Source organism: Carex rostrata, chromosome 27 (assembly GCF_964058835.1).
Source record: "Carex rostrata chromosome 27, lpCarRost1.2, whole genome shotgun sequence".
NCBI lineage: Eukaryota > Viridiplantae > Streptophyta > Magnoliopsida > Poales > Cyperaceae > Carex > Carex rostrata.
The window spans coordinates 6081661-6096817 of NC_135944.1; the positions used below are offsets into that span (position 1 = coordinate 6081661).

The 15157-nt window shown below is 34.3% G+C and overlaps 3 protein-coding genes across 10 annotated transcripts in view; 1 reads left to right on the forward strand and 2 right to left on the reverse strand.

The window, feature by feature from the left end:
• The window catches only part of LOC144544901 (uncharacterized), a 44378-nt gene extending 30902 nt beyond the window's left edge, over positions 1–13476 (reverse strand). Inside the window, exons 1-3 of the transcript XR_013508358.1 lie at positions 13379–13476; positions 12935–13049; positions 12628–12818 (exon numbers count right to left, since the gene is read on the reverse strand). The gene's annotated coding sequence lies outside the window, so the exon portion shown is untranslated. Of the gene's footprint in view, positions 12819–12934; positions 13050–13378 lie in introns of the transcript that reaches the window.
• Positions 720–4774, reverse strand: LOC144545342 (G-type lectin S-receptor-like serine/threonine-protein kinase At4g27290). The gene is made up of 7 exons (XM_078293933.1): positions 3434–4774; positions 3073–3198; positions 2392–2537; positions 1952–2162; positions 1556–1793; positions 1321–1453; positions 720–1207 (listed from the first exon to the last, which is right to left on the reverse strand). The coding sequence occupies exons 1-7, from the start codon at positions 4710–4712 to the stop codon at positions 896–898; spliced, it is 2445 nt and encodes an 814-aa protein (XP_078150059.1). The 5' UTR covers positions 4713–4774; the 3' UTR covers positions 720–895.
• Positions 9088–12375, forward strand: LOC144544897 (F-box/LRR-repeat protein At4g14103-like). 8 transcript variants are annotated; one of them, XM_078293438.1, is made up of 5 exons: positions 9088–9158; positions 9361–9416; positions 10462–11405; positions 11707–11859; positions 11948–12375. In XM_078293438.1, the coding sequence occupies exons 3-5, from the start codon at positions 10464–10466 to the stop codon at positions 12146–12148; spliced, it is 1296 nt and encodes a 431-aa protein (XP_078149564.1). In that variant the 5' UTR covers positions 9088–9158; positions 9361–9416; positions 10462–10463; the 3' UTR covers positions 12149–12375. The 8 variants fall into 8 exon arrangements, with proteins under 8 accessions (XP_078149564.1, XP_078149559.1, XP_078149566.1 ...); XM_078293437.1 differs by having other exon boundaries at positions 9140–9230; XM_078293436.1 differs by lacking the exons at positions 9088–9158; positions 9361–9416 and adding exons at positions 9164–9230; positions 9902–10354.
• Positions 13477–15157: the final 1681 nt, after the last annotated feature.

The following is a 15157-nucleotide window of genomic DNA, read 5'->3' on the forward strand; positions in this document are numbered from 1 at the left end:
CAGCAGTACGATCTGATGCACAAAGACTAACTGTCAGGGCCTCCTTCATGGCGATCGGAGCATTGCCAACCGCCATCATGACCTGATATAGGGGGAAGTCGATGGAGGAGCCATATGGGTGGAGGAGAAGATAACGAGAGAGGAGGGATGGAGGAAAAGAAAGAGAGAGGCAGGAGATCGAGAAAGAGACTGGTAAGGACAGTTTAAATCTTTAATGATTTTAATTGGACTAGGAGGAATTGATCGGGGACAGGAGGCTGGAGGACAGAATAATTTCTCTTTTTATAAATAGACAAGAAATTATGTGCTATAAACACCACAAATAATTTCTCTTTTTATATCATATCTAGTTTAATTAGGTTGTATATTTGCTCAATCCTTGGTACTCTTTGATCTGTTTAACAACCAACAATTCAAAGAGGATTCAGATCAGACATTACAAATTTCAGAGTAAAATGTCAATCACAAAACCATTCTGCTCAGGTAAACAATAGTTTACAAAAAGAAAGGGGAGGTAGCACAGTTGTATAGGGAAAAGAATCTTAGGATTGTTGGTTACCCAATTGTCGAGAGTTCAATAACTCTCCAAATGTCGAAGGTTTTAGAAAAAAAATAGTTTACAAAAAGCGGTAGCATTAGGAAATTTATATTGAGGGGCTGAAATGTAAAATGCTTAATATGTATAACCCATTAGAATTTTAATTGATCAAGTCTTCACAACCACAAAATAAACTTCTAACCACTAGGCAACAATTACACATATTTAACATTTTATGAGGAGGGCTAAACTATATAATTCTTTTTTTTAGAAAAGGAAACTTTAATTAAGTTTCAATATACATGATTAAAAACTTTAAAATTACGGGGGTGACTAAGCACCTCCTAGTTTGATTCTCTAGCGGCCTTCGATTCTTGTTATGGTCAGTTGATCCACAGAGACATCAGTTGATGAATCATGTTGGTAGGACCACTCTGAGGGAAAACCTCTAATTCTTGTACCATCCCAGGGATTCTTGGGGTCCTGTAGCAATGTGTCACTTGATAGCATTGTGAAAACAGAGCTCATGGATGGCCTATCATAAGCGCATTCTTGCACACACAAAAGTCCCACATGAACATATCTCATTAGTTCTGTTGCAAAGGCTGAGCATTCGATCACGTCGTCAAGCAGCTTTATAATGTTTCCTTCTTCCCATAATTTCCATGCCTACATGATGATTTACACATTTTTTTAGTATAACAGTATGTATTAATTACAAATTGACTTGATTTGTACAAGTCTTGCTAAATTATTTCCTGGAAGTGTGACATGTCACTCACATAAGCAAGAAGGTTTTGATTGCCTTGATTTTTCTTGCCACTTATCATCTCAAGAAGTAGAACTCCAAAGCTATAGACATCAGATTTAACCGAAATTGCACCCTCCAAGATATACTCAGGAGGCATGTATCCACTTCAAATATGTCAAATAAAACAAGAAAAATAATAAACATGAAATTAGTCAAGTGGAACTGATTTATATATGAGGTATAATAAGAACTGAATTGACACATACCGAGTTCCTATTACAGTTTCCGTGTTTATCACTCCCTGCTCTCTTTTAAACAATCTTGCTGTGCCGAAATCTGAAATTTTAGGATTCATTTGCTCATCTAATAAAACATTTTCTGCTTTTAGATCTCTGTGGATTATGTTCAATCTGGAGTCTTGATGAAGATAAAGAAGCCCTCTAACAATTCCAATTATAATTTCTAATCTCATTGTCCAATTTAAGGAGGCACGCCTTGTAGAATCTGTAACATGAGTTAACAAAATATGAAATCCCCTTGCAGTTTCAAAGGTTTCGTGCAACAATTATAAGAGAAATCCATCCGTAATTATTGAATTGATGGAAGATGAGGAAGAAATTTAGAATGATAAATCAATGGTGTTTCAAAGTTGTGACGCATACCAAAGATATAAAAATTTAAACTTTTGTTAGCCATGAACTCATAAATCAACAATCTCTCATTGTCCTCAATGCAGCATCCAAGGAGTCTAACAAGGTTCCTATGCTGCAGCTTTGCGAGCAGTAAGACTTCGTTCATGAACTCGTTTAATCCTTGCACGGATTCTCTTGATAGCCTTTTCACTGCGATTTCTTGGCCACAAGGCAATTGACCCTAGCATGTTTTGTGATTGTGAGTGTCTTTTGATTTTAATAGCAAAAGGACTGGAGGTCCAGGAGGTTGCCTTCTAAAATGGTAAATAACAGATAGTTTGTTTTTGCTATTAAAATTAGTTCTTTTTAATAGTAATTGTAAGCAATTACATGAAGGAGAGCTATGAACCATGAGTATTTCTTCTGAAAAGTGAAAACATGTGAGCCTTAAAACAAATAGCAAGGAGTACCTTGTAGACAATGCCAAATCCACCTTCTCCTAATTTATTTGTATTTGAAAAGTTATCTGTCGCTTCTAAAATCATGTCCATGTCAAAGACAGGGAGATCTGTTCCTTGGAGCGATTCATTTCGCTCAAAGTACTTCAGGTTTTTACCTGTGGTAGAAGATATGGCTGCATAAGTATAAAGATGTCTAAATTAAAGCAGAAAATTTTATTTGGATCTGCAATATTTGTAATAAATGGGTCGGGTTGGTTGGGTTTCATTGAGATTGTTAATCCGTAATTATCCAGTTAATTAAGACATAAATCATTCATCAGAGTTTCATGTTTGATGGTGGGGTTTTGTGAGTTCAGTGGGTTTCATCTAAAAAATAATAAGAACCAATAAGTTATTATTGGAAAAAAAAAAATCAAATATCCAAATAATTTCTGTAATAAAAATATTCACATAATTTATATAATAATACTACAATTATATATAGTTATGTATGAATAACTTTTCTTAAGAAAAATAATGTACTGTGGTCGGGTTGAGTTTACCCAACCGTCTTACAAGATATATATCATAAATTTATTTGCCAGATTTATCAAAATACAATCCTTATCTAACGAACCAAATTCTATATCCGTAAATTTTCGGGTCAAGTTGGTTGGGTCAGTCAGAATTGTCAGATAACCCTGTTGTTACCTCGTTTTGAATATATCATCTTTTTCATCCATAGTAGACATGCAATTGAAGATATTAGAAGCACTAATATTATACTACTTGATATTATTCCAATAGTAGCTGCCCTCGGTATTCTATGATTTGTACCTGCATTAAAAGACAGTTCCTTAAAATCTAAGTTGGTGTTGATCTAAACAAGCTAATTACACAGTATGGAAAGCTAATTTCCGAAACTCTTATTTGCTGTAACTTACTATTGCCATAGTTGTTTTGCTAAAACAAAACTGTGATTCCTTCAAAAGGAAAAAGGATGTTTAAAAGAATCCCTACAAGTTATGACTTATGAATCCATAAGCAAGATGAAAATAGAGGGAAAACTCACCAAGCTCAGACTTTGAAACCTTCACATAAAGAACTTGTCTGTCCTCAACGTACCTCGTATCAGTAAGTACAGTTTGCCACATTATACAGCCGCTCCCTTGTCGCGTGATATCCAAGGGGGCATATGCTGTGCATGAGCAATTCATCAAGCACCTGATCTCACACTCTGTAACACTGATGCTCGCATCAATAGTTGCATTATGCGAATATGGTAGCTCCACTCCTTCAATTGGATAAAACCCATCACTATCAGCACTACAACCTAATGGTAATCTGCGTTTACACCCACCTGAAGTGTTTCTCAGGTACCCCTCCAATGTTGTCAGCGGCTCAAATCCTCTCAGACAGCTACAGGGTTGCACATCATCACTCTGGCAAATACTGAAAGGCCCACACTTTGCGTATTGGCTGCAGCTATCCTCTAATGGCAACCACAACTCACTCCAGGTCTGATGAGGTTGATACGAGATATAACGTTGAATTTTACCAGATTCGTGCAGCACTAATATGGACAAGGTCGAGTTTAACTTAGGTTCAAATTCATATGACACCTTATCTTTATCCCACATACATATAAAATTTAATATGTTAAAACCTAACAACACTGGTGCCCCACTAAAATATTTTCCATTCCAAATACCACTACGGCCAATTATCTGTGAACGGTCCCAGATAATAAGCTCAGGAGCACCTCCAGTGTCCATCTCAATCCTGTAGTTACCTTCTGATGGGTCATCTCTGCTTTTCCAGGAAGTGAGATATGTTTCAAAGCCAGTCCTCAAGTTTTTGCCAACTTTCATGCCGGCAAGCAATGTATTTGTAGGATGATCAAAACTTTGCCATATGATACTATTGCTCGTTTGATCTTTCAGTATAAGATTTCCCGAATCATCTAGATGCAATATTGGACTGAAATCATTGGCATCACTTGAGGAGTTAGAGCTAGATGACCATACGATCCTTCCTGTTGAATCATATAGCATTATTGACCCTCTCTTATTTAAGGTAAGTGTGCCAGAGGTGTTGTTCAAGGGACAGTCTCTGTTTGCAACCCATATGACAGTGTCTGGTGCGAATTTGAACCATACACCCAAGAAACGATTTCTGGATGAACCAGGGCTGAAGAACCCGAGTTCAAGTACAGATTTTGGTGAGAGAAGAGTTTCTCCATCTGTAAGGTTTTGAGCACTCAGTAAGGTATCGATTGGGATGGCCAAAGGTGAGAAAGAAAGGAGAAAGAGAGTAATTGTGAATATTTTAGATGTCATCTTTTTGTTCATCTCTTCTAGTACCAAAATCAAGGATGTGTACGCTGTCGATATGGATATATAATACGGGAAAAGGAGTACAATCCTTTCAAGAGGTTCAATGTGTAGAACGTAAGGGGTAACGTCTATTATATGCTCAATTAAAAGTGATCATTGCATTTTATGACATATTAAGCATTAATTTGTTATATTGGGTGTGGACCTTTAATGTGTAGAACATAAGTGATAATATTCAATAATAATGATGGGTTGAATTGAATAGCTACCAAATTAAACAGCCAAGGTGTATGAGAGACTATGGAGAATACAAGGCATCTGAACTCACTCTTGTTATCCCATTAGATAAGTGTATGAGAGACTTTGAAGAAGGTAGAACAAATGAGACTCTAAAGAACCTTGCTATTATGAAAGACTTCTGGCATACTTTGATAGGGACTTGGTAATTAGGATGATAACTATATATGTGTTGCAGAGAGACTAGAGCATCTATCCAGTCTAGCAATTAAGAAAGAAATTAAAAGCGATCTATAGTAATACTTTGTGCTTATGCTAAACGCAATTGACTAGTACAAGAAAATGACACGTGTCCATTAATTATAGAGAGAAAAATTTATTCATAGTTGTAAGTGGTCAAGGGAGGGGTCCACAGGAATATGTTATTAGAGCTGCTGCTGACCCGGTCGTTGGAGAGATTGATTAATTAATTGACTCTCAATCACTGATCGACTCTAAAAGAATTTAGGTTCACGGTGCAATTGTTTTTTTTGGTTGATTTACATTAATTTGCATTAATATCTAGTGCAATCAATCACATTCAAACGTTGATTTATTGCATTATTTTTTCTTGTACCTTTTTGCATCAGAAATTTGTTGGTTGCTTGAAATGTAATTCTGCTATTATGTTGTTGTTGGTTTAGTGTTTCAACTATATACTCTTTTAATTGTGAACCCCTAAACTAATACCCTTTGAAGGCTCTACAAATATGTAGAAATTATATAAAATATATACATTTTTTTATAAGTTACATATAAGGTTTAAAGATTTAACACAAATACTTTAAAGAGTTATAAACATAGATTTAAAAGGTTGAGAAACAAAATTTAAAGTGCCTACGGACTTTTAACATCAATTTTTCTTTTATAAATTACATGTCAAATTTAAAGGCTTGACAAGATTACTTTAAAGGGTTGTAGACAGATGTTTAAAGACTTGAGAAATAAAATTTAAAGTGTTACGGGCTTTTACTGTCAAAAAAATTGATAAGTTACATGCAATGCTTAAATGTTTGACATAAGTATTTTAAATAATGATTGTAGATAGAGATTTAAAGGGTTGAGAAGCAAGTTTAAAGAGCCTATGGGATTTTATTGTCAATTTTTTTTTCATAAGTTACATATAATGTTTAAAGGCTGGACATGAATACTTTAAGGATTTTAGATAGATGTTTAAATGCTTGAGAAAACAAAATGTAATTAAAGTGCCTACGACCTTTTACTGTCAAACTTTTTTTGAAAAGTTACATGTAAAGGTTAAAGGTCTAACACGAGTACTTTAAAGGATTATAAATAAAGGATTAAAGGTTTGAGAAACAAAATTTAAAGTACCTACATGCTTTTACCATCAAATAATATTGATAAGTTACTTGTAATGTTTTGAGGCTTGACACAAGTACTTTAAAGTGTTGTAAGTAGAGGTTTAAAAACTTGAGAATTAGAAATGCTTACAAGCTTTGAAAAGTATTTTTTGATGGACCTCATTTGAAAGAGAAAAATCAAGTAAAAAATGTTCGTACTTTTATATTCGCAAAATTCGTCACAAATCATCGGGAAAATAAACGCGAATGATCGGAAGAAAAAGAAACAGTATATGAAAGAAATATTTCCTTTTTTTTTAGCTTGGAGAGAAAAAAGTTAGGAGTTAAATTACCCATAATTTAAAATTTAAAGGTTTGTAGACATATGTTTTCTCACATCAAGCTGCTCAATCTCCAAATTCAAACTAGCAGCCAATTCGAGTACAACCCGGATAAAGGACATCTTGATCACAGGTGAGAATATCTCATCAAAGTCAATCTCTTTCTTTTGATCAAACAAGGTTTTCAACATACTTATATATATGGCTTGTGTTCCCAACTTGTCTACTCTCTTTTAATTCATTACTGGTATTAATGGTATCATCTCCTGGACTGATTTGTGAGAGTTGAGCTCTTTGATCCTTCCTCGAGTATGTGCTGGCTTAAGACCTGTTTTTCTTAATTCGTTTAAATTTGGTAATATCAAGCAAAACGGGCAAGCAAACGGGTTTTACACTAGTGTTAAACAGGGTTTGTTATCCTTGCGCAAGGAACTGATACTATGCTATCATGTGGAGAGTATACCAATGAACTGTTAAATCTCACTTATTTCTTTTTATTTTAGTTGTTTCGGTGTCTGTAGTACAGGAATACAAAAGGAATATGCATCAGAAATAAAGCCTTCAAATAATTAATGACTAAAATTTTCAAATTGTAAAAATACCATTTCGAAATTTGAAATTGTAAAAATGTCACTTCAAACTTCATTAATTTTTAATTTTGTCACTTCAAATAATTAATGACTAAAATACCCTCCTTTCTTCTTCTCCTCTTCTTCTTCTCCTACCTCCTCTTCTTCTTCTGTCACGGCTCCTAGCTAACTACGTTACCCCCTTTCTCACATACACCACAATAATATATTTTTAGAGAAGCACTAAGCCGAAATAGATAATTCTAATCTCTAGTTAACAGTGACAGGGTGATGTATAAAATTCATTGGTTCATTCTCAATTATTACTCCTTCAACAAAAGAAAGCGTCTCTCTTTTACTGGTAATTATACAGAAACACTTGTGCTGTGTAGGTTCAGAATGTCGAAAGAAGAATTGCACTCTTTGAGCCTAGGTTACAGCCTCTCGGTACCAAATGTGCTAGCTCTTGCCACATCTCTTCATTTATCAAATCCCATCCCTGAAAGGTATCTCAGACCTCAAGCCGAGATCGGTCCAATCGCTCGAACCGATGAGATTGAATTACCTATCATAGATTTAGCAAAATTGAAACATTAAATTTTGGCCTACTAGCCCTTCCACTTACAGGTATGAATGGGGACCGGAAATCTTTCAGTAAGCAAATTGCATTAAAAGTAGTATATTTGTACTCCTTTTTTTTTCTCTGTTTTTCCTATCCAAAAGTATTAGAATTTAGAGCCACCTCTTCTTTTTTTAAATGTAATCAACAAATTAATTAGCAGCAATGGCTCAATGCACTTTAAATATACCATAAAGCAAAAGATACATTACTCTTCTTGGTCTTATGTTTTTTGGAGTGCATTTTTACAAAGAGGAGAAGAAGAGAGGACATTTTAGTCATTAATTATTTGGAGTGGCAAAATTACAAATTAATGAAGTTTGAAGTGGTATTTTTACAATTTCAAATTTCAAGATGACATTTTTACAATTTAAAGGTTTTGGAGTGGCAAATAATCAATTTTCCCTATTCTAAAGGGAAATACTCTACGCATATGGAAAAGGGCTGAATTTGTAGCCGAAAACAAGCTTTATTTGTAGCAGACAGATAGGCAGAAAAGGGCTGTTGTAGCAGACATATTCTGATGCATATTCCTTTTGTATCTCACTTATTCCTTTTGTATTCCTGAAAAATCAATACGAAAAGTAAAACTCTGCATGGGACTTCTTTTTTTTTTTTTTTGTAATTTTCTTAAACTGTAAATTTTTAAACAAGAACTTAATTGAACTTCACTTGAAATAAAGTAATTTAATTGTCCTAACTTTTCTTCACAATAAAATAACTTGAGTAATTTGATCAATTCGCAAGAAACACTGAACTTATTAGACATCAATTGATAAGGCCAATTTCATAGAAATGGAACAAGAATTAGCACTCTAGTCTCTAGATGTGATGTGAACCATACGTATTTCTCACTTCATTTGAAATAAATTTTGAATCTTATAAATAACAAAGCAAGTTTTTTTATATAAAAAAAAAAATTTAATTTGATCCGAACCGTGTATTTTATTAATGACATCATATGTGAATTGTAGTACTTGACTTTGACATAATTGACGAGATAATAGCAGCGGAATTTTCTTTCTTTCTTGGGCTTTTTTGGGCTAAGAGGAAGTGCATGAAATGAGAACTCCATGAAGAGTCCTAACATCTGAAGTAATTTGAATTTTTATTTTAGATTCCTAACCGTTCGATCATAAATCCGAACAAATAGTCGATGTTGAAAACTGATCTGGCGGTCCGGATCCAAACTTATAATTTGAGTTACTTTAGAAGAAATGAATTAAGCGGTTCGACTGCACCTGAATTGAACCGATCAGCTGTAAACACAAGCGATAAACCCAAAAAAACCCAAAAAATTAGTAAAGATTCTTAATTTGTCGCCTAGTATATCTCCATGCTTCTAAACCCAAAAGGTAATGGAATAATCGCACTTCACTTCACTTCTAATTGCGAAAGATCTGATCGAAATAGTTTGTTTCATAGAGGTGACTGTGAGCTTTTTAATTTGGAGTTTTCTACCCTTCTACCTATTTCTTTTGATGTATACTTTAGTTTCTAATTGCGAAAATTAAAGTATCGCGACTGTTAAATCTGACTTATTTATTTTGATTTTAGTTGTTCCGGTGTCTGATAAACTCTCTCCTTCGCTGACTGTGATTACTCAGTTTCCGGTAAGAATCTGTCTTTTCGCATTTTCTTTGATTCACAATCATCACTGCCTAAATTTGTTGATTCATTCGACCGTTGATCTTGTTGTTATAAGTTCGATTAAAGTTTTACTTGTTGTATTGTATGAGCTTTCTTCATTTTTGGGTTTGCATCCCATATATGTGAATTTGAAATGGCATATGCATAACGAATGGGAATGGTTTTATGTATAATATGGTAGATAGATACTTCTTAAATTTATTCACGTGTTTACATGGAATTGACCTATTGATGCTTAATGGGAATTAAATAAGGGGCTAATCACAGTTTGACTAGGTTGGTAAGTTTTGGTATTTTTGTTTGGAGTTTTGTTCGAAACTGTAAAATTGTGCATGCAATAAATTACTGGAATTTTTATATTTATGAAAGTACAACTCTGAATTTCTCTGTATTCATTTGGTATAAGGGGTTTATACCCCGAGTAGATGCCAGTACCAGACAGTAGCAGATTCTGATGAGACCTTGGGGAGGAACTGATACTTAGTGACACTTGTTTCCTGCTAGCCTATGCTATCATGTGCGGAGTTTACAGTTTGCAAGAATTTCTTTTCAGAAATTAAATACTATTCCTTTTTAGCATTTTTAAATTATGGATTGTTTGTCATTTTTGCTTGTTCTTCGATACTTGTAATGTTCAGTCAGTCTATGTTGCTAATACGCGTCTGACCATTTGTTTTTCGGTTTCTATGGTATAAATACAATTGTTGTTGCAACTTTAATACTCATTTGAATATGTTGTTAAGTATTGTATATGAAGACCTTTATTTAATTTAAAATGTGATTATTATGTTGTGGGTATTTAATTCCAGCTTTGGATTTCTTGCTAATTCTCAAACTTGACCTAAATCCTGCATTGAGAAGTTCTATTTCTCACCTATTTTCCACTTCTGTGAGGTCCATGGTATAGTATTTGTGAATTTTGTCTTATTCCAGTAAATAACTTCTTCTAGAATTTTGGGTAATTTAAAGTTCTTATATATTGTGCCTTTGGTTTTTTTTTTTTTTTAGCAATGGAAACAGCTAATATCTCAAGCAGTGGAAGTTGTGACTTCATAAGCAAATTGCCTGATCCGATACTTCACCACATCTTGGGGCTACTCAACCCTAAAGAGGCGGTGCAGACGTGCATGCTGTCAAAGAGGTGGGAGCACCTATGGACCTTTTTACCCTCCCTCAACTTCAGTTTTGACGATTTTGGCCACGATGATTATTATCATGGTTATTGTTTTGACCGCAATGATGCTGGGAGGTTTGCAAAGTTTGTGAACAATTTGCTTTTGAGGCGTGAGCACATGGATTTGGATGTATTTCGCTTGTCATGTGAACACTTTGACTATTCAGAGATTGAAAGGGACTGGATCCATTATGCCTTTGAGCATAACACTCGAGTTCTCCATCTTTCGCTCTCTGATTCCGTGCCACCGTACATCTACACCTGCACATCATTAGAGGAATTGTACCTCAATGATAATCATGCATATAATAGGCGGTACTTCAACCGTCATGAAATAGATTCATCAGTCCATATAGTAAATCTTCCTAATCTTAGAAAACTAACCATTTATCGCTCGGCTCTTACTTCTAATGATGTGAAAAACCTTCTTTCTGGATGCACAATACTGGAATTTCTTCGACTAGATTGTTGCTTTCTCTTTGATTGTGTAATTGCCCATAAATCTCTAAAGCATCTAGCTATTGTAAATTGTCTTTTTGAAGAAACCCAACTAGTCATTAGTACTCCCAATCTTCTTTCATTTTTGTATGATGATGGTCATAGCTTCCGGTCACCAAGTAATACAACTCTAAACATGCCATCTCTAGCATCCTCATATTTAACGATTCAAGATTATTCAAGGATGAAATGCTTTGAGCGGATGACTACTTCCCTTAGTTTCCTTACAAATGTTGAATTTCTAGAGTTGCATTTCATTTTCGAAGACTATTGGCTCGAGGTATGGACCTCTTATTCTCATTTGGTAAATAGTACAAATTTGAATTTCTTTAGATCTTTGCCTAATATAGAGAGTATAGGGGTTATCTTATTTCAACGGGTCTTGAATTAGTGTAATTTAATTGAATAGCACAATTCTAATTGAATGCATAAATATATAATTTTAAAATGAAGTCAAGTTAGTATTTACGAAAAAAAAATGTTATTATATTCTGAAATCTGGACCTAACAGAAAGGCATCAAATTCAATGCTGGACTTGGTTCCAACTTCTAATCTTGTGTTTATATGTTTTCAATTTTAGGAATTAGCTGTTTTGCCGTTCGAATTGCCAATATTCTCGAATCTCAAGAATTTGACTGTTTCTATTTTTACGTTTTCTTGTTTCCAATTGGTGAATTGTATCCTAAAGAGTTCGCCAAATTTGGAGAAGCTTACAATGCTACAAGAAGGATATGTAATGTTTTTCCCCATTAGTTCCAAGTTTTTAATCTGTCTATTCACTTGTACAATTTATTAAAACTCTTATTTGTTATTGATTGTAGGTGTCTCAAGGTGAAGAGGGAGCTAGTACAAATGAGTCAACTAACATCTCGTCAACAATTGCAATATTTCCTTACAAAAAGCTTAAGATAGTTGTGGTCAAGTACTGGATATATAATCAGATGATACAACAATTGGAAAACACTTTGAAGGATGGTGCACAGGAATTTGAAAATCTCAAGATTCATTGGTCGATGTACTAAAGCAGTAGGCAATATTGGAGTTCAACTTTCTAATATTATTTCCTGAACTTTCAAAAAGAAAGAACAGTAGAGTTTCTCAGTATTTTGGTAGTTGCTACTTAAAAACCTAACTTATATTAGTAGTACCATGACTTTATATGCATATCCTCTTAAATATTAATTTATCTGAATTCTAAACCAAGTTATGTATTTAGGATTTTGCTAATTTTCAGTATTTATTAAATGTTTAGTTTTTGTTATATAAGCTGCTATATAGAGTTATTCTCAAGATGATGCACCTTCATTAGGATAATTACCAGTAACATTATGCTAAGAGCAACTGGTACAACTCTCAATTAAGCTGATGCACCTTCATACTGTTTGCATGCAATTTTTGTGTAAAAGTATATGTTTATGTAAATACATGTCAACATAACCCAATAAGTAATAGGTTGGTAGTCTGGAATCATATCGGCCATGATGCTTTATGTCACTTGTTTGTTGAATCAGCTATAATTAGTTGCTCCATGTTATTAACAAGCAATCCTAATCCATTGTCATCATTCACCATGCCATTTCCAAACCCTTGCTGTCGCAACTGCTGCTGTCGTACTTGGTTTTGCATCATTTGATTCACCATATTTATTATGTGACTCTCAATCCCACTATGAAATTTGCTCATATAGTCATCCTGCTCATAAAACAAAGCACAAAGAAATGTACAACATCATCAATTAATTATCTTCCTTCTCACAAGATGGCACTACACAAGTTTGTAGGGGGAATAAAAAAGAGAGATTGATTTACTTTGTTAAGGGACTCTATGAATATACACTCTTCAAGTCTCTTGGCAATATGGGGCAATCTCTGCTTCCAATAACTTGATGGATTAGTAGTTTGTTTCCTCTCTAACAATTTACATCTGTATTTTTTTTTTTTTTAAAGAAGAAGAGAAAAACGAATTAAATGTTGGTAGTAATGAACAAGAAGCTTCGGTAACAATAATTTGAACATATACATGTTAAACATAAATCGACTTGTATGTTAATGAGAGAGACTAGTTAGTTGACCACATCACCTTATCTATGATAAATCAAAATCAATAATTAAAAACAAAAGAATAAGCTTGTAAGCAATATTTTATAACTCGTAATATAACACACACACACACTACTTTGTATTGAAGAAAACAGATTTATATAATACTAGTGCAGTTGTAGTAGAAAAAGAAAAAAAGAAAAAAGGACTTACATTCTGTCTTGCATATTGATTCGCAGCACCTGGAAGTCTGGCTCCATGCTGACATGGCAAGTATGATTATGCATCATGTTGATAATTGGGCAATTTGACTAAACTCGCACTTGACACCTGAAAAGCATATAAGAAGAAGAAGAAGAAATCAATTAACAATTGTAATAGTCAATATCAATTAGAAAATGTCTCATTAATTTATAGTGAAAAGTGTTAGGACATAGTTGTAATTAGATGGAAGATAGGGATCTCTAACAGTAAAGATAAAATGGAAGAGAGAAGCTCAATAATATTGGTTTGGTTTCATAATCTGTGTGGTTACATCTTGGTGTGGACTGTGGAGCTCCGCTATTAACTAATTCTGATCCAAGACCTATTAATTAACCATATGATGTCATTAAGCCAAGGCCGAGATTTGTTGGAACAGGTTGCTCCTGATTGTGACTTGATACTGACAGAAGAGGAAGACAGTATCTGTTGGAGGTGGGAAACATCAGGCATCTATACAGCAAAGTCAGTCTATAAAATTTTGATAGAGGGTGGGAAGATATTTAGCATTAACCATGGGGTCTGGACGGCGAAAGTACCACCTTCTGTCAGAATTTTTGGATATTTGATGTTTAAGGGGAAGCTGTTAACAAGGGACGTTATGGAGAGAAGGGGGGTTGGGTTCATTGCAATTACCACTGTATAATGTGTGCAAGTGGCACAGCTGAATCGATATTTCACTTGTTCTTTCAGTGCAGATATACAAAAAGGGTTTGGAGTTTGGTGGAAAGCAGGCTGGGGTTTAAATTGCTGGCAAGGAGATCGGTGCCAGGATCAGTACCGGTACCAGACCTCTCTTTGCTTGCCAGAGGATGCTGTGCACTTGCTGGTTTATTTGGCGCCAGAGGAATGACAATTTGTAATTTAAGTGCTAAAGATGTTTTAATCTTCTCTTCTCGTTGTAATTTGTAATTTGACAGCCACTGTTTCTCCAAGTCTTATGTCAAACAAATAAAAATAAAGGTTGCCTATTGCAATTAGTACCTTTGCGATTTTTCCGATTGAATCCGGCGGAGGGGTGATCACCAGCTCGGTTGGATGAGTTGCTTGAATTAATGATCAGAAAGAGAGATTTGGGGTGGTGTATTTTGTTAATTATAAAGAAGGTAGGTCGGCTGCAAAATTAAATTAAATTTTATGTATTGATGGTACATGTTTGTAAATAAAGAAAATTTTATAATTAGTTATAAATTTTACTTGATTCGTCTGCAACTATATATATAGCTCCAAACCACAATTAAATATTTTAATCCGATCTGTCTAATTTTAATTATAATAATACCTTACTTAGTTAATTAATGTAGTACCATAATATTTTAATTATAGCAATGCTTCTTTTAAAATGACATAATTAACAGGATAATTGCTGCGGATTTTTCTTTCTTTTTTGGGCTTTTTTGAGCGAGGCGGCAGTGCATGTGATCATCTCAAGTAACTTAAATTTTGATTATAGATCCGAACCGTCCGATTATAATCCAATCCTGAATTAGAATCTACGGATCCTGTAATATTTATGTGAAGACAGATCTGACGGTTCAGATCTAAACACAAAAATTGAGTTAAGGTGATATGAATTAATTGCTCGGTGAACCGAACCATACATCAAAGTTTAAGCGGTTCAACTGCGCTTGGAGCGGTCCAGCTGTATGTAAATTGTAAAACCCAACCAATAAACCCTAGCTTTTGCTTCTAAAACCTCAAAAGAGAATCGAACTGAACTCGCAGTTCGCC

What these genes read in the sequence shown, in the direction of transcription:
- LOC144544897 (XM_078293433.1), top strand. Translation starts at nt 9,140, where the DNA reads ATGCTTCTAAACCCAAAAGGTAATGGAATAATCGCACTTCACTTCACT. An exon ending in AAATAGTTTGTTTCATAGAG is followed by an intron (nt 9,231 to 10,461) that starts GTGACTGTGAGC and finishes TTTTTTTTTTAG; the next exon opens with CAATGGAAACAGCTAATATC. An exon ending in TCGAAGACTATTGGCTCGAG is followed by an intron (nt 11,406 to 11,706) that starts GTATGGACCTCT and finishes TTTCAATTTTAG; the next exon opens with GAATTAGCTGTTTTGCCGTT.
- LOC144545342 (XM_078293933.1), bottom strand. Translation starts at nt 4,712, where the DNA reads ATGAACAAAAAGATGACATCTAAAATATTCACAATTACTCTCTTTCTC. An exon ending in GGTTTCAAAGTCTGAGCTTG is followed by an intron (nt 3,199 to 3,433) that starts GTGAGTTTTCCC and finishes CTTTTAATGCAG; the next exon opens with GTACAAATCATAGAATACCG. An exon ending in GATGATATATTCAAAACGAG is followed by an intron (nt 2,538 to 3,072) that starts GTAACAACAGGG and finishes CTTCTACCACAG; the next exon opens with GTAAAAACCTGAAGTACTTT.